A 19,400-nucleotide genomic window follows, 5' to 3' on the forward strand; every position below is an offset into this window, starting at 1 on the left:
GCGGGCGGCCGCGGGAGCAGCGCGGCGCTCGCTGGGTCTCCGGCATGGGAGACGGATGGGGCGGCCAAGTCTTTTCTGATCACAGCGCCAATACAGAACATGAAGAGAAAAAAATATATATATTCGACTGAACAAAGCCATGGAGACAATTTTACGAAAATGAGTCCATTCACCCAATCCAAACAATAAACAAGAATGTGCATAAAACCGTTGTAAACTTTTATAGCACCCAAGTACAGAACCGCAACATTTATACCTCAAACATTTTGCTTCCCTGCTATGTCCTTCACAGTCTGTTTAGTAGAAGTCCAGCCTTTCATTTAGTGTCAAAGGGGGATTTTATTTTCCCAATTTTTGGAACAGTTTTAATCCTGGATCTTCTCTTTCCTAAATTTGCGCTTTGTTTCTTCTCTAGCAGAGTCATGACTTGTTTCTGTATCACCTCGTTCAGAAGCAATATCACCCGGCAGCTCACCGCTGGCAGCCCCACTGGAACTCAGCAGGTGTGAGCCTGGCCAGTACCTGGATTGGAGACTCCATGGGAAAGCTGAGGCTGCTGCTGGAAGAGGTGTTAGTGGGGCCAGCAGGGGGCGCTCTCCTTGCTGTCTATGTGGGTCCTAATGCCCCAGTATAGTGACGGGGACCACATTGTCGACCCCATGATTTCCTGTTTTGAATATGGTTAGAAAAAGTCCTGAAACAAATACATTCATATACTGTACATATAAAAATGTACTGTATAAATTCCCTATGTAGCTTAATGACAAACACATCTTTAATAAACATACGTTTATGATAATTTGACACTCAGAAACTTTTATATTCCTGGGAAAGCGAAGGCAGCTGCTGGAAGAGGTGTTAGTGGGGCCAGTAGGGGGCGCTCACCCTGCGGTCTGTGTGGATCCTAATGCCCCAGTATAGAGGCGGGGACACTATGCTGTAAAAAGACGCCGTCCTTCGGATGAGATGTAAAACCGAGGTCCTGACTCAATTCAATTCAAGGTACTTTATTAGCATGACCGATGGCTCTCTGTGGTCATTAAAAATCCCAGGGCGTTTCTTGAAAAGAGAAGGAGTGTAACCCTGGCGTCCGGGCCGAATTTCCCATTGGCCCTTACCAATCATGGCCTCCTAATAGATAATAGATAGATACTTTGCTGATCCTGTGAGGGAAATTGCAGAAAAGCATCGCCCGAACAGGGACTTGAACCCTGGACCCTCAGATTAAAAGTCTGATGCTCTACCGACTGAGCTATCCGGGCTCTTACACGCGTGAGCTATGAACTGGTTTCATCGCTCTGCTCTCCTCCCCACTGGGAGCTAGTGCGTGTTAAGCGTACTAGTGCATCATCCAAGTGGGGCTGCACACTGGTGAGGGTGGAGGGGATCCCCATGACCTGTAAAGAGCTCTGAGTGGAGTGTCCAGAAAAGCGCTATATAAGTGTAAGCAATTATTATTATTATTATTATTATTATTATTATTATTATTATTATTATTTTTATTACTTTGTGCTGTTTCAGCACCGAAAACATAAACCCCTTTCACTGCATCATCCCCAATTAACAATTTGCCTTTTGACAATTGAAATGCGCATGTGGCAAAAGGGGAAAAAAAAACTCCTTCGACGCCTGTGCGAAGACAGTACTGGCGTTCACTGACAGTACTGACAGTACTGGCGCTCACAGCCCGTTCTCACGTATGGAATTACGCACAATCTGCCCCCCCCTCGTTGTCCGGCTGAAACACCGTCTCTTAAATATTAAAATGCAAGTCCGCTGTTGGCACATGACATATTCAGCAACACGCCTTCCTTTCCGTGCAAAAAAAAGTTACGCTGATAGCTTAAGTAGGGTTTCACAATGGTTACAAGCGAGAGGGAGTCACGTTTTGCGAAGGAAGCCAGGGGTACTAGCTTTAACAACACGGCCGACTCGCTTGTTCCAGACTCCCACAACCCTTCGTGCAGAAGAAAGTGGCTCGTGTGCCCGGGTTTTAAGTACCCTTCCACAAAGTCTACACTTGTATCCTTTAACCCTCGTTTCATGGTTTATTCATGGTGTAGGCCGCTGGGTTGGTTTTAATCGGCGACTTGCAGGATTTAGAATACTTGCATCAGATCCCCTTGAAGTCTGCCGTGTTCGAGACGAAAAAAAAAGTTTAGTTCCTTCAGGGGAAGGATATTGTCAGTCAGTGTAGGACATTATTTTTAAGTCCAGGTATGTCGTTTCCTTTTTTTTCTGGACTGATTCCAGAGCCGAGGATATCTCTTTTTAAAATATGGTGAGCAGAACTGTGCACAATGCTCTCGGTAAGAGCTTACTGGTACCTCATACAGTTTTAACATAGCAGCACTCGATTTAAATTCTGAGCTGAAAACTGCATCAGAATGTTCTGTTTGCTTTTTAAATTTCCTTGCCTCAGTGTTTGAAAGCGAGCATTTCGTATAGTACCGATAAGCCGGAGTCAGTATTGTCTGGATAAAAGGGGAAAAAAGAGAGCGCATTTTACAGCTCACATTTCTCTTCTCGACGCCCCGTTGCAAATTGGCTCTTGAAACCCAGGTAATACGGCTCCCTCTTGTGGCAAATGAGTACATTTTCAAAATGCACGGAGCTAAACTGGCACTACACGGATTCCTGAAAGGGCCCTACATTCTCACCTCTTATCTGAATCTGTACGGCATTCGGTTGAGAAATGCAGGACTTAAGATACTCAATACATCTAGCCCATACCCTCTGTCACAGAGTATTTGTCTTTTTTTCACAGGCCGTATTGGAGGAGACGTCTCCAAGTCACAAAGAAATGGGGAGATGAGTCAGTCGTCACTGCAGAGTGACACAGCTCTCAGCTGATCAGTACCGAGAGCTCAGTGCTGTACATAATCCACTCATCGCCAGGAAGTCCAGGCTTTAGGTGGGTCTGTGGCGTCACTATGTCAGAGATACTGCCAGTGTTGCTCTCCAATATGCTGTGCGTAGTGGTTACAATTCAAACGCGAGCAGGGCTCTAGGCTGTATTCAGAACGAATACTGTGGGGTTCTTGGGCATAATAATTCTCTGAATCAGATTGAACTGTAATGACATGCTGGCTACTGGGTGAGAATTGTCCGTATCCTTCCAATTTTTGTTTCTTATCATTCATTATCTTCCTTAGAAGGAGGATTTTTATTTTTAATTTTTATAGCAGCATATATAACGCCTTCAGAAAGTCTTCACATCCCTTGGATTTTATAAATACATTTATATGGGATTTTTTCTTTGTGTGTCACTGACCCACGCAAGTTACTCTATAATGTCATATAATGGAGCGAACTTTATGGAAATGTGTTGCACAGAATTTGAAAGAAAACACTGAAATGTCTTGATTAAGTATTCACCCCCTTGGCTGTGGCTACCAGGTGCATCTCATTTCCTTGTGAGATCCCGGAAACGTGAATGGATCCCACCTGTGAGCTCAGTCTGCTGACCGTGCCTGTCCATTGACAGCAGTGCAGGAGGTACTGTCTTTGCCATGGTCTGACAAAGGTGGCTCAGTGGTCAGCACTGCTGACGTGCAGCCCTGGGGGGCTGTCTGCGTGGAGTTTGTATGTTCTCCCCGTGTTTGCGTGGGTCTCCTCCAGGTGCTCTGGTCCAAAAACATGCTGGTCAGTGAATTAGCTTCTGGGAAAACTGTCCCTGGGGCAAGTGTGTGTGTGTCTATATGTGCTCTGTGATGGGCTGGCGTCCTGTCCAGGGTGTGTGTGTGCCCTGTGATGGGCTGGTGTCCTGTCCAGGGTGTACCCTGCCTTGCGCCCTTTGCTGGCTGGGATAGAGTCCAACTTCTCCACAAACTGGATGAAGCAGGTGCTGGAAGTTGTGGAAGCTGTGACATGTAGGGGCAGTCCACCCTGAAGCTTCAGGATATGTTGTCCAGGTCAGGCAATTGTACACTAGCTCACAGCCGAGTAGTGATGTAGAATTGAACAGACTTGATCCGCACAACTTTATTTAGAGGTGAATCTGTGCTCTGAGCTCATTTAAAGGTTGAGTCGATCAGCAGCAGCACGCGATCGACTTCTTTTCTTTTTATGGTACTCCCGTTTTTGAAACGCTGGACATTTTGTTTTTATTTTCAGGAATCAAAATGAGGCGATTAAAAAAAATGAGTCAGCCTGGCAGTATAAGTACACAGGCGAGCCCCAACATGGACTTACAGTGAGCTCTATCAAAGAGAATAAGTTTGAGTCAGCTTCGGAAAAATGTGCTCCAACATTCAAATGTTCATACCTGCAGTATCGATTGACCTCTCATTTAAAGGACACGTTACTTCATAGAAAACACGACCTCAAAGCCTGTGTGGTAAAACATGTGGTCTGAAAAGACCTTAGAAAAGACCTTGCTCTCTCTCACTTGAAATAAGGGCCCACCACACCGAGCTGAGCTGCAAAAACTCACACGTCAACAATTTCACGCACTAGTCCATTGTGAACGTTTCTTTTAAGAATAGTACTCCATCTGGGATTTTTAACAAGGGTTTCGACTTCGTACGCTACAGTAAGTCGTGGTACATGTCAATGTCGAAAAAGAAAGATGTTAAATGAAACAACTTCACTTTCCAGTATGCTGCCGACTTTGACTGGCGTGAAGTTAATTCCGTCGGCGTATTCCTGTCCCCCGCCCCGGATTTGAAGCTACTGACAGTCTGCAAGCGACGGCGATGCCGGGGGGGGGAATTTCCCCTTTTTTTCTTTCCCCTGAAACAGCTGGAGACTTTCGTGAAATCTGGGAGCTGCGGGGAGGAGCGGCGCCACGTCACGCTGACGGACAGCGAGCGATTCGCGTTCAGCTCCAGCTGGGTTTCCGTTATTTTTTTTTATTTTTTTGGGGGGGGGAGGTTGTTGAGGAAGGGAAAAAAAAAAACATGAAGCCTGCCCTGGTGGACTAAGGGGGGTTTATCGCACAGGCGGCGTTTGAACCAACAAGACCACGACGGGAAAGGCATGATCTGAGGGCGATCCCCCCGAGCGGCGAAGAGCGCACAGAGAATGATCGCGGATTTGTAGGCGCAGTCGTCATGGCCATCCGGGAGCTGAAGGTGTGTCTGCTTGGGGTGAGTGGAAAAGACAGTTCAAAGCAAGTTTTCGTGACAGTCCCGTTTAATAAGTTCGGGGGGGTAGGGTAGGAAATGAAAGGAGAGCAAGTCATGCTTGCTTGCACGAGTTTTATTTTAGGAGCCACTCGGCTCCGGTTTTATTTTTAAGAGAAGCCTTTCCTCCCCTTGCTGATGTTACCCCCATGAACGTCCCAGCTTGTCCGGGTCTGTTGTTCGGCGAAACTGGTGAAAACAAACTTTTTTTTCCGCTCTCTCTCGGAAATCCTCCCCGTTAAACTTCTCCAACTCCCCGAGACCTGCCTGGAGTTGTTTACTCAGCCTCACCGCCGGACCGGGGTTTTGCAAATGACACGTCGCGAAGGAGTTGGGCTGTGATTGTTAGTTCATTTTAGGAAAAAATATTTTTTTTTGCGGTAACATACGAGTTTCGGGGTCGATGTAACATTTTGGTTGTATCAAAGACTTTGTGTTGGTGGCGATTGAACGCAGCGAGCGACAGCAGTTGCGTCATCGTCTAGCCCATCAGCAGTCCGGAGAAGGTATTGGAGAAGCACATTTAACAGATAAGGAGGCGATTGACTCGGTATTTATGAATAACACACCCATTAAGAGAAACAACATGTCATTACAGAATATGTTGGGCTTGTTTAATCTGTTCCAAAACGAAACCAAATATTTTCCTCTGTAAAGAGAAAGATGTTACAATTGTGTATTCTGTAATTCTGTGTGTTTGGGAAGGATTAGGCTATTGCTGTTTTTACCAGTAAAGCAACAGACTAAACCTTTCCCAACCCACCCTGCCAGTAGAGGACAGGGCCCATTAAACATATGTTCAACAGATTGGCACAAAAGTGCTGGGCTTTATCTGCCCACCTTTCTTCTCCTCGGGCATTATAAAGCAGAATGATGGTAACTCTTTGTCGTCTTTTAGGATACAGGAGTTGGAAAGTCAAGCATTGTGTGTCGTTTTGTACAGGACCATTTTGATCACAACATCAGCCCTACAATAGGGTAAGTGTAAATCTGCAGGATATTAAAAGAGCTTGGTAAGGGTATCCACAGCTGTATAGTTTCAGATCTTTTTTTGAGCTTCACGCTTGGAGTGTCGTTGGCTGATCAGAGCTGTGAATGAAAGCTCTGACAACTTTCAGCAGGCAACAGAAAGGACTAAAACACCTTTCGATCTTGTTATGGAACTTGTCCCTCCAGGGCTGGGCCATATCTAGATCAGTAATATTCATCCAACACATGTTGGTCATCAATCTATAAGAAATAAGTATCCCATCATACAGTATGTGCACTGACACACTGTACAGTCTGGTCATTCAAATAACTTCAGCAATGAAGTCCTTCACATTTGATATAAGTGTGAATGAGGTATCATTAAAAGTGGTTCAAGTAAGTAGCTGTGTCAGGTTTATCCCATGCGGAAAAGAGAGTTTCGGCTGTGGATAATTAAAAGTGGCTTTGCCGAATTTGCGTGTTAGCCAGGCCCTGGCTGGTAGCAGGAAGGAAGACCTCTCGGGAAAATCGGGATGCCTCTGCTGTAACTGGTGTTGTTAGACCATGAGGTGACGATGCTAGACCAGAACCTCCAGAAGCAATGCCCCAGCGTGGCGACGATGGACACTGCTCTCGGAGACGCTATCGTTTAGCTGAGATGTTAAACTAAGGTCGTACCAAGGGATAAGGATCCCCTGGTGCTGTTTGTAAAAGCAGGGGTGTTAAACATTGTGCCCCGGCTGAAATCCACTTCGGGCTTGCGAAATCTCAGAAATCTGTAATGCGACTGGCGTCAGTGTCTCTCGTCTCCTCCTGACCTGCCGCGTGGTGGGGCTGCTGGGACGGGGCGGCTGCCAGGCGTCTCTCAGCTGGGGCCACACTGCCCCTCTGGCTTTAGAGTGTCCCCTCCTACGTGTCAGTCACTTCGGGGTCTTTTGTGATGAAAATCACATTACAGGTGTGGGCTTTTACTTATTCTTTTTTTACATTATTTGTAAATAAAGAGAAAACAGCAATGTTACTGCATCTTAAGCAGGGGAGGAGTGTAAACTAGTACATAGTTATCAGAAGACCAGATACTGGAGTTCCTTCTTCCTGATGACTATGAAAGACTTTTAATCATTGACTTTGGTCTGCTATAATACTGTTATGCATTCAGTAGTTGCGCATTATGTCTTAACTCATGATATTAAAGCTAAAACCAAGATCAATTCAACATTTTTTGACTATAATGAATAATAATGAAAGGTATTTTGACTTTTGAACAAGAAAACAGGAGTAAGTAGCTTTCTTTGTTCGTCTGAAGAGACTTTCTGTGAGGTTTTAATAGTTTATAATCTGCAACATAGTGTCATAAATAAACAGAAGCACATGATCAATTCTGCCAAAATATTCTGTAGTCATGCAATATATATTTATATTTTAAATATCTGTTTTCACTTGGATTTGGAAAGATGGGAAATTGAATTATTTAAGTGGCAAACAACTGATTTAAAGGAGGGAATATAGTTAGCAGCAGTGATTCAGAAATTGCCTTTGGGATATGGGAACTAAAAAGACTGGTAAACAGAGCTCTCATTTGTGAGTTCTCTTGGTGATGAAAAAGGAATTTTTACTCCGTTTTGATGTGAATGGATTTTAAAGTAAATCATATTATAAAGGGAGGCAGTTTATTCTGGCAAAGGAAGGTCTTTTGCCTTCTTGAACTTCACAAGAATTGTTATGCCATGACAGAAGTTCACTTTTGAATATACCAGCTTTTATTAATTTATAGTTACATTAAAATATTTTGAGTTTCCTTATTGATTTTTTTATATGGAAAAATCACAAGTATGTTTCACAATACTGTGCCAGGGATAAAATCCAGATCATAAGTCAGTTATTACTGTACAAATGAAGGGCCATAGCAAATAGATTTTCCAGATGTTGATCATTTGGTTCTGTTTTTAAATTATTACCTGACCTAACTTAATTAAACGTTCCTTTTTAATTGTTCAGAGATGTGATTCACCTTGATTCAGTTTTACAGAAAGTTTTAAAGTCCTGACACAAGAGGTCGTAAAATTTATAGGAAATTCTCTTTAGTATTAGTTAATAAACATATGTATGTATTATTTTATGTAATAAACATGAATAGTATTAGTACCTGTAGCAGACTACAGCAATAGTAATGTATTGTACATGTATTACATGATTAAACTGCAAAATTGATGTTATTGAGTTCAGTGGGAAAACTTGAACCTGAGAAATGAATAGGCTGTCATATCAGACACACAAACAGTGAAAGAAAATGTCATGCAAAATTAGTCAGATAGTATCTGTAGACAGTTTTACCCTTCTTAACTCATGATAGCCATCGGATCACTAGTTCAATGACGATTTCATTCAATGTCTTGTAATTCAGTTTACGAAGAGTTTCTGACTAAATGACTCAACGCTTAGTTTCTCTTTCATTCCTTTAATGGCCTTCAGCGCATCCTTTCTGACTAAGACTGTTCCGTGTGGCAGTGAGCTTCACAAATTCCTGATCTGGGACACAGCTGGACAAGAAAGGGTACGTATAAACTGTATTCTATGAATGGGCCAAAGGGCCGTGCATAAACACTCAGAATATCGGAGCGGTGGCTCTGTGGCTCAGGATCTGTGCCTGTGGCTGGAAGGTTGCTGGTTCGTATCCCGCGGCCGCAGAGGAATCCTACTCCGTTGGGCCCCTGAGCAAGGCCCTTCACCCCAACTGCTCCAGGGGTGCCGTATAAATGGCTGACCCTGCGCTCTGACCCCCAGCTTCTCTTCCTGTCTGTGTGCCAAATGGCGAGCAAGCTGGGGTATGCTAGAAGACAAATTCCTAATGCAAGAAATTATATATGGCCAATAAAGTGATCTTATCTGTTTATAGGTATAAATGCGTAAGTACACAGTATTAAAACAAGTAAAAGTTAATTCCACATTGAAAGTAGATCAATCTTGATGAGTGAGGGCTCTCTCAGCTTGGAACTCGCCTCTCCTCGTCTCTCAAGCCTCTGCGTGCTGCTTGTTCTGTTAAATACGCTTCCAGTCCCACTTGCCTTTTGTCATTTTTGTCATTGTCGAAATAGTCGCTGCTTCAAAGCTGCGTGGTGAAGCATTGAATTTAAAAGAAGTGGAATTCAAATGGAAAATGACATCAGAGGGTTGAACGCTGGAATGAATAGTATTAGTAATAGTATACATATACTGTAAAATACCACAAATTAGACTGAGCTGCAGATTCAGATGTGTCCTGGTGATTCATGTGGGCAGAATTCAGCTCTCACAGTGTTGTTGGAACATAAGGAATTCTCATTGTTAGCTTCAGGCTGGATTTTTAAATATCGGTTGTTAAGTGTTTGGGGGAAAAAGTTCCTGTGTGAACTGAAAACTTGTTTTATGAGTTTATGTTAACTATATCCAACATATTTATCCGTCCACTTTTTTTCAGTTTTAGTTGTTGAAAACAAATGCTTGACTGCAGTTTGTTGGTTCATGGTTACCAGTCTGGAGTTACATTACTGGACTTACCAGTCTGGGCATTGATTTTACGAACTGCTGACTCACGTACACATTGTAGTAGGTCTCATAGTTGGTAGTGGTCAAATATTAAATGTATGTTTGTCTATGGAAATTATCTTAAAACTAATATCTAAACAAGTTACATTCCTTAATAATAAAAACGTATATATGTATTTAAAATGCTTTGCAAGAGAATTCCTTCCTATGGTATCCCTTGTATTCTTATGTCTTTGGAACTATTGAAGCTTCTTTTCAAAATTTACTAGACAAACGTTTGAAACACACCTATTTATTTTGGTGAATGTTTGTTAGGGAACAAAGGTTTATTATTATTATTCATTCCACTTATATAGTACTTTTTGGGAAAACTTCACTTAAAGCGCTTTGCAGGCCCTGGATGATGCGCTGGCAGCCAGAGTGGGCCAGTACCCTCCCCACACACCAGCTCAGAGCACCAGAGCAGAGTGGTGAAGCCAGTTCAGAGATGGGGATTGTTAGGAGGCCATGATTGGTAAAGGGTAGGGGGGAATTTGGTAACAGCAGGATAACACCCTGGATTATCTTAATATACACAGTATGCTCGCATAGCCATCTCTGTCAGTAAGCATTGCATCAAGGTGTTGTCAAATGCTTTTATATATTTCACATTGATATAACGGAGGCAGTGTCTAAAATCCTCTCACACTTAATTTCTTTAAAGTCATAGACTTCCCTTGTTTAGAATATAATTGCAAAGCATACATTTACTAGTCTGCATGTAATAACATGTACTATGTGCAGTTCAGGGATAATAAAAAGAACTGTAAAGGACACTGGAAAATTCTACTTAAATGTAAATACAAAGAATTTCCTATTTCCACTGCTGTTTTTTTTTCCTTACACATTTGGAACAAACAACCAGAACCAGTACACGTATATCACAATTTAAATAATTGAAAAAGATCATTTTTTGGTCTGAAATGGTTCCCTGTGGCCCAGTCAGAAGTTATACCCTTAGGTTAGGCTGTGTTTCTTGTTTGTTCTGAATTTGCGTACTGTAGTTTTCCTTGGTCTGGTGTTTATACTTGAGAATTAACCCTTTTTTGAAGGACCTTATTGCAAGCTTTCTGCAAGTGTAAACATTTTATGTTTTATGTATAGAAGATTAATTTTATTTGCTTACCTTACTTCCTTTATTGTCCCAGATGGGAAATTTGCTTTTCAGGCAGGTAAAAGAAGAAACACAATATTTAATACATTCAATGCAACATTAATCCGTTTGACAAACAAAACATACATGCATAGCATTAAAAAAACAATTCAGAAACTTGAAATAATTCTCACTACCAAGAAATAGAAAAATAAAGATGTATTGTTGGTGAGTGAAATGAATAAACAAGTTAGGTGTTGAAAATATAACCCTTAGCTACTTGTCCAAATTCAGAAAGTTAATAGCCATGGAAATAAAAGGACAAGCCAGTTCCTTGTTGCTTGTTTGAAGAATTCTAGCATGTTAGAGAGGAACACCTCTTTCTAGATCCACGTTGAATGCCACTTGAAATGCTGTTATTTCCTACATATTCTTCTGAATTGGCATTAACTCTCAAATCCGAAACCTCTCCTGTATGAGAAGTAATACTGATTGGGCTATAGTTTCCAATACCCTTAGTTTCTTTCAAGAAACATCTGGATGAGATCCACTGACCAATTCAGCACTGAATTGAATTCTTGAGGTTTGAAGTGATTTTCAGTCTGAACACCGAGGGACGATCGTGATCCATCTTGAATGGACAGATTAAAAAAACTCAAGGCACTGAGATACACAGTTTGAAAATATTCCTTTTCTTGATTTCTGAGATGATTTCTCTCTTTGTTTCAGTTTCATTCTTTGGCACCAATGTATTACAGAGGATCTGCAGCAGCTGTCATAGTCTATGACATCACTAAACTGGTAAATGTCTGCCTTTCATGTAAAAATAAAACATTTTGTTTTTTTGCTTATTGGAGATCTTTATATGAGTTTATTATGCTTCGTAGTAGATTTAACTGTTGCTCAGAAACAAATGTGATCACCACTTTCCTATTTTTCTGCAACATTTGCTAATAAAATCTTTTTTTAACAATGTCATACATTACACTAATGTTGTAGATGTGGGAAGCAATTGAAATGATTAATAAAATAACAGATATGATGCTGTGAATGTTAATGCTCAGTCTGACCTTGAATAAATAATATTGTAACTCAGTACTGCAGTGAGAAATCACCTAATGCATGACATTCAGACATTTAATGTCACACTGTTATTGAGACAGTACATGTTTTTTTTAGTAACCAAAAAATATATAATATTGTAAATTTTTACCAGCCGTGCTCTGTTCACTAATACGTACTTGTATGCACAACTAAAAGTCCATGTGAAAATCTTCCAATCAATTAATTAATTAGTGTGCACATATGAGTGTACTGTATTGTACATATGAACAATTCTTTCTGGCTGCTTTTGCAGTGGCCACTGGTGACAGTTCCATTGTTATTACAGTATTTATGAGGAAACCTGCCAAACTCAGTACATATCAAAATCCACCGATCTAACCTTTAAATAGGTGTCAGTGTTATTAATAGGCTTCATGGCTTCCTGAGGAACAGTAGCTCCTCTAATGCATTTTACATTGAGTGTGTCTGTGTGGGGAAAAATGAATTGTAGAGCTGAGTTGTCAGATTAATTACTAATGTCACTGTATTACAACCAGGCCAGTTTAAAAGAGCAATTTAATAGAGTAGTGACATTATTTTATGTGCAAATTTCAGCAATATTTAAAAGGTTACCTTGATTATGCAATCAGTTAACTGCATAAAGGTGTTTTTTTTTTCCTTCCTCTCCTCTCTGCTGAAACTGTTGTGGAGAATGATTTAGAAGAATCATAACAATTGTTGCATAAGCATAGCAGTACCTACAAATGAGTCTGTGATGCTTTAAACATGCAACAGATGAGTTTAGTGTGATTTTTATTACTTTATCACATACAATTTTATCACAAGAAAAATAGTTATTGATTTATGCCTTAAGCAGAAAGAATGGATGTCACATAATGTTCATACACTAACCAAAAGAATGGATGTTAAATACCACTGGGGGCTGTTTTTCAAAAGAACAAAATCAGTATTATATCTGGACGCCATCTGTTGCTGGCAGCGCTCTTAACTGATGGTATTGATATTAGAAATCGCATTCCACTCAGCATAAACCGCTGCAATACCTGCATTGTACCGGGAAAGCCTGACAGAAGTGTGTAACACTCGGCCATGCATAACTGTGAGGGCGTACTTCTGTACGAAACCAGGCGCAGCCCTGCGGTGAGAAGATTGTCTCAAGGTTGTCTCTGCCTTGCACTGTCGAGGAGATACAAATAAACACTGTAATTGCCTTCCATACTGTATCGCACACCACCTACTGGGAATGGGTCCGTTTATGTACGGACTTGGATTGTACACTTTGCCTTGCCTTGTGACACAGCAGATTGCACTGTAACTCAACACTGAACACAATAATGTGCAGGTTTGTGTCGGTTGGAAGGTATTCATGTTCAGGCACACTGTGTTGCCCTATGCCAGTTGTTCAGCACAAAGTTAACATGGTGACCTGATGATGCTTATAAAGTGTTTTTATCAGTTCCTAAGTGCTTTGGGATGGTCAGTGGGATCCAATGGAGGGAGTTGGAATGCGTGATTTTTCTGTTGTAGTTTCTCTGTTTTTGTGTCTTCTATATATATCTCTTATAGCATTTAAACAAGATTTTTCATTCCATATCGTATACCGTTTTGGTGGTACGATCCAAAATCCAGTGCCTTGTGCCACAGTCCAGCTCATAGTGATCGTTTATTTTAATAATCCCCCCATTGTTTACAGCCTGTTTTGCAGGACGCTGCCTGGCTTGCAGTTGTCTTGCATTTGTGTTACATTATGCTTATGAACGTTCGTCGAAAAGCTAGAACGTTCATGCATAATCAGCAGATGTTCCAGTGGTGCTGCTGTCTGTAAACACCCAGTGTGTTAAGTGGTCGGACTAGCCGAAGACACTGACAGAGAATGAAGAGAATGTCCCCCAGTGTGATGTTCTGCACCAAACTTTATCCCATTCGAGTACATGTCAGATCTGGAGGTGACTCAGGTGATTTGAGTTAAGCAGAAACAGACTGCAGAGACTCCAGATCAATTGTAAACAGTATAGGATGTCTAGGCTGTTGTGGAGAGTGAACTGACATGGACAGCGATGTGTATTTCTGGAAGGTGGGTTACCTTGTCCAGTGCTCTGTATCTTTACCATCACTATTTCAGTCAATCAACTGTTTGTGTGGCAGGTTATTTTCTTGAACAGTTAGTGAAGAGAAACACATTATTGTGCTATTGTAAACAATGTAATACTCAAATTACATGGATCCGTATCATTGCAGGACTCCTTTCAGACTTTAAAGAAATGGGTAAAAGAGTTAAAGGAACATGGGCCCGAAGACATTGTTGTAGCCATAGCAGGAAACAAGAACGATCTCGGAGACATCAGGTATGTTTTCTTTTCCAAAAAGTGCAGACTGTGCGATTTAAACTGCCTCCAACTGTGAAAACCGCAGCTGAAGGAAAGATAACTGCAGTACTCTTGAACAAAGAGGACTCCGAGGAGGCGTTTTCAAGTATAACGACTTCTTGAGGACACTGACGGCGTCTGCCCAGTGGACTCCTACAGAATTAGTGCAACGTGAACACATGTGGAAACTAAGGGGAAATACATTTGGGGCAGAGGGGTGGCTCTGTGGCTCAGGATCTGCGCCTGTGGCTGGAAGTTTGCCAGTTCGTATCCCACGGCCGGCAGAGGAATCCTGCTCCAGGGGTGCTGTATAAATGGCTGACCCCAAGCTTCTCTCCCTGTCTGTGTGTCCCATGGAGAGCAAGCTGGGGTATGCGAAAAGACAAATTCCTAATACAAGAAATTAGGGGTCAGAGTGCAGAATCAGCCATTTATACGGCGCCCCTGGAGCAGTTGGGGTGAAGGGCCTTGCTCAGGGGCCCAACGGAGTAGGATTCCAGCCACAGGCACAGATCCTCAGCCACAGAGCCACTGCTCCGCACCCTGTAGAATAATAGACGTGCCTATAGGGGGATTGTGTATCATCTTTTGACTCGTGTGCACTTGTTTTCCCTGCTGTCCTGTACCTTTAGGGTGAGTGTGTGCAAAGTAATTCACATTTTGAAGACATCCCTACGCACTGACATATGTTTTTTATACCCTCCGGCTGCTGACCTAATGGGAAATTAAACTGGGTTTATGTAGGTAGAAAGCTCCAGTTGCCCTTGTGAATGTTGGATTTCTTGGATTTCATTTTAATGCTTTTGTTATTCCTGAAAAATCAGCCCAAGTCTCTTCATTTTCTGGGTCTCGTCTGTGGTAAACCCTGTGCTGTATTTCCTTCAGAGCTTTCCTGAGCATGGTGTTGTTCGAGCTGAACTGTGCTGTATTTCCTTCAGATCTTTCCTGAGCGCGGTGTTGTTCGAGCTGAACTGTGCTGTATTTCCTTCAGAGCTTTCCTGAGCATGGTGTTGTTCGAGCTGAACTGTGCTGTATTTCCTTCAGAGCTTTCCTGAGCACGGTGTTGTTCGAGCTGAACTGTGCTGTATTTCCTTCAGATCTTTCCTGAGCGCGGTGTTGTTCGAGCTGAACTGTGCTGTATTTCCTTCAGATCTTTCCTGAGCGCAGTGTTGTTCGAGCTGAACTGTGCTGTATTTCCTTCAGATCTTTCCTGAGCGCGGTGTTGTTCGAGCTGAACTGTGCTGTACTCTTGCAGAGAGGTCCCAATGAAGGAGGCTAAGGAATATGCAGAATCCATTGCAGCCATTTTCATCGAGACCAGTGCCAGGAACGCAGTCAACGTCGAAGAGCTGTTCCAGAAGATCAGTAAGTGCTTTTTTTCAGAACAGTTTCACTATTAAAGCAAGGACCACTAGGACTCAAGAACAGCTTCTATCTCACTGCAGTACGCATCCTTAACAGCTAACCGCAGGGCCTCAATACACATCTGCACTGCGCACTTTTTGCATGGTCTGCTGAGTTTTTTTTTTGGTCTCCCTACTTCATATTTATTTTTCCACAACATATTTATTGTTCTTGTTGTCTACATTGTGTGGTGTTGTCTCTTTTACTGCGTATGTCCCGAGAGATCAGCACGATCAAGAATTCCAATGTACATGTACATTTGGCAATAAACTACTCTACTCTGCTCTCTCTCTAAATATTTACTGGTACTTCTTATGTTTAAATAAGGTTAATAAAAACATTGACTCCAAACTTCTTTAAAAGTGACTTTTTCCTGGTGTAACTATCCCTGTGTATTTGATTATAACTCTTCAATAATTGTTATACTTCTGCATTTCAGGCCGGCAGATACCACCACTAGACCCTCAAGAGTTAGAGAATAACGAAGCCTTTAAACTCACTAGACAGCCACCGCCTTCAAATAAACGCTGTTGCTAATGAAGGAGGGGAAGAATAAAGCATCACCTAGGCGTTGTTGCAGTTCCTACAACATGATTCCATGACAGCAAGCTGAAATCAATACCTTGGATTACTTCAACAACGAAAAGGAATGCAGTCAAATTTAGACAAGAAAGTCACAGAAGTGTAGGAGAAGACCTGGCATTAGGTTTCACCTATTTTTAAAAACAAAACTTGTTTTTGAAATAGTATTTTATCAGATCTTCTCAGTTGACGTCGTTTTTTTTCTTCTTGAAAATGAGAATCACTCTCCGATTAACTCAGTCCTAAGAAGTTGTTTTAGAAAAGACCAGTAGTATTGAGATGCGTTTCCAGGGATTGATCTGAATGAATGAACGGTAGAAATCCGCACACCTTTTCTCTTCGCAGCCAGAGTCCTGTAGCAAAGCTGTGCCGATGAAACTGTAATTGTGGAACATCAAAACGTCTGTGAGTGCATATTTCTTTGGAACCTCACAAGAACTAAAATTCGGAAAGTACTTATGGTATATGGTTGTCAGAGTTTTATAGTGCAACATATGGTAACCAGGATTTTTCACACTTTGCAAATACACTTTACACTGTTACACTTTCATATTTTTAGGTGACCAAAAATATTTTTAACAGCAGGTAATTTCTAATTTGGTTTACTATGATTTTGTCTTTGCCTTGTGATATGTATTACCTACTATAGTTAAAATGGTTTAGCTAAGGTTTTAAGGATTTTTGTTTCGCTGTAATAAAAAACTACAAGATAAAAGAATAATAGTAGAATTTTAGAAACTACTCTCCAATACTTCAATAGCTACAGTTACACAAACAACTTGAGTTAGAGATATGTGACTGGCCGTGCTTAATTAACCTTTTTTTATTCTCAAACAGAAGAGACTACTTTATACAATAATTTTAATCCCTCATGCTCTGCAAATATACTGCACTTCCCTCCAGATGATAGTATGTGTTTGTAACTGCTGTATGATACTTTCAGACCATGGTTTGACTGCTAGTATTTGGGTATAGCAGCACCACTGTGTTCAATGCCTCCCATCCATTGTTAAAGTATTCTGTGTTGGATTGAGTCTGGCAACATATTGCTGGTTTAGCAGGTGGGAAGATTATTCCATTTTAAAGTGATTTATTTGTCCTGTCAGTTTTATAAAAAGGAGATGAAAATGAAAGTTCCTAAACTAAGTGTTTACAAAAGATTAAAAACCGTGAACCAGGGCTAACAGTATTTGACTTGAATACTTTGAGAAAACTAATCTGAAAACGTGGTCCTCTGTAGTTTCGCAGGTGATATCCAATAGCAAAGACAAATGCTCCCATCTAGTGCTGAAAGCCACCCATCTCAGGAGGGAAGATGTGGAAGTAGCATAAGAATATCCTGCTGGCAGGATCTCTAACAGTAAGACAAGCAAATCATCTTTACATACACAATAGAGTGTTTGATGCTGCTGGTGGGTCATTTTCATGCTTTTTTATTTTAGTAATGTTAATCATTTTGTCAGACTGTAAATGTTCTCCATAACCCCTTCGTTTCTAGCGGGATGTGTGTTAGCATAGTGAATACTTTATTTATAGAGAGATGGAAAGAAACCTTCAGGACAAAGTCCCTCGCCCCCTCAGGCTTCAGTATGAGTTTACTGGCTGCTAATGTACGACTTACTACTGCTTGGGTGTGCCTACTGGTGTGACTGGAGGAGGGGGTTAGTACACCACATCCTCTTATTTAGGGAGTTTAGTGCAGGTAACTAAAATAGCCAGGTGGCTTGCCAAGACTTGTGAATGATATCGAGACGGTCCATTCCTGTCTCTGCATTTCTACAAGGCGTGATAGTGCAAGCATTTAGGACCCAGTGAATCAGTACATTTCCAGTTGTGATAAAAAGTGACTAGTAATCTTCACTGTCTTTGCTGCACAGTTTTCTGAGAAGTCAGAGCTAAGCATACTTGTTCTCTTCATCACAGAATACAGGAAAATCAAGAGCCAACCCCCCTCCCAAAAAAAAAGCTAGTGAAAATGACACCAGTTGAGTATTTTAAAGACAATACTGTAGCTGCAGCACTTTTTCAAACCAAACGAAAACAATTGAGCTTCTGGATCTATCACAGTAGCTCCATTGACCAGGTCACATTCACTCACTTTGATGACATTAATGAGGAATTCAGAAGTGTCCATTGTGAACACTGTGGGCTTCTGAAAGGTGGTCATCTTCAAAATTATTGGATGTTTTCTTAACTAATAATAAGTATTCACAAGAACACCTAGTTAATAAAGCTGTCTTGACTGCTTAAATATGCTTCTGGTACTGATTCTGGATTGTCAGTATATTTAAGGCTTTCCACTTTTCAGGAATTCATCTACTCCAAGGAGTCCTCTAGTGGGAATGAGGGGTTGTTTCTTGTGCAGTCGTGTCCTTTTTTCTCATGGAGAGGACTAGGCGAAATATCTTTCATTTTGTCGCAATGTATTCTTAGGTATGGGCTGGTTCCACACAAAATAATGTGCATGTGTCATTCAACTAAACTAATCTGAGTGTATTATCATGTCGTTAGAATAGCCATATATATTATCTGTACATAGCATATTAACATTTTATATTAATCTGTATATGACAATAAACATCCATAATGTTTGAAGTTTTGGCTTCATTTTTCTTTGTTTATATACATTGCACAGAGTTGTTATGTAATGGGTAGTGTTTTAACAAAAGAAGAAATGCAGAAGTCAGAGGTCACTGAGTGTAGGTGACAGTTAAATATGACATTGGATGTTTAGTCAGTCCTGACAGCAGTTGAGTTTACACATTGTTTAAACATTGCTGATCGGGCAATAACAAATGAGGTTGTGTGGTTTCTTTAATTGTAGGTGAACAGTTTGGGTTTTTTTTTGGCGGTTTTTAAAAAATCGTCACACAAACTATTACTTAAAATTACTTTTCAATTGCAATCTGCTTAATTCACAGCTGCTTCTGACCTCCACTGGATCCCTCATACTGACCACCCTAATGCATGGAGACGTGGCCAGAAGTGAGACTGATGTTTTCATAAAATAGCTCGTCCACCACAGCCTACCCTCTACAACGATGCTAAGAAAGAGAAAACTTTCGATCCCTTATTAAAATGCATCCAAGTAGTCCCTCAGAGAAATGTACCATGGGTAACAAACTCTGCCCAGACGTTTTGATAAGGAAACTTAAAATTGTTCCACAGAAAAATCAGAGCTCCTTCCCCTTACAATGGTGGTGAGTGGCCAGGACCCTCAGCTTACCAGAG

The 19,400-nt window shown here is 41.3% G+C and overlaps 1 protein-coding gene and 1 non-coding gene across 3 annotated transcripts; one reads left to right on the forward strand and one right to left on the reverse strand.

The window, feature by feature from the left end:
- Positions 1–1,189: 1,189 nt before the first annotated feature.
- On the reverse strand, positions 1,190–1,262 carry trnak-uuu (transfer RNA lysine (anticodon UUU)). The gene has a single exon. It is a non-coding gene; the product is annotated as a tRNA-Lys (tRNA).
- Positions 1,263–4,815: 3,553 nt separating this feature from the next.
- On the forward strand, positions 4,816–18,764 carry rab31 (RAB31, member RAS oncogene family). 2 transcript variants are annotated; one of them, XM_015353753.2, is made up of 7 exons: positions 4,816–5,075; positions 6,025–6,104; positions 8,568–8,649; positions 11,482–11,553; positions 14,056–14,162; positions 15,439–15,548; positions 16,027–18,764. In XM_015353753.2, exons 1-7 carry the CDS (start codon positions 5,055–5,057, stop codon positions 16,122–16,124), a joined length of 570 nt encoding a protein of 189 aa, XP_015209239.2. In that variant the 5' UTR covers positions 4,816–5,054; the 3' UTR covers positions 16,125–18,764. The 2 variants fall into 2 exon arrangements, with proteins under 2 accessions (XP_015209239.2, XP_006633932.2); XM_006633869.3 differs by having other exon boundaries at positions 4,822–5,090.
- Positions 18,765–19,400: the final 636 nt, after the last annotated feature.

The sequence above is a fragment of the Lepisosteus oculatus genome, chromosome 6 (assembly GCF_040954835.1).
Source record: "Lepisosteus oculatus isolate fLepOcu1 chromosome 6, fLepOcu1.hap2, whole genome shotgun sequence".
Taxonomy (NCBI): Eukaryota; Metazoa; Chordata; class Actinopteri; order Semionotiformes; family Lepisosteidae; genus Lepisosteus; species Lepisosteus oculatus.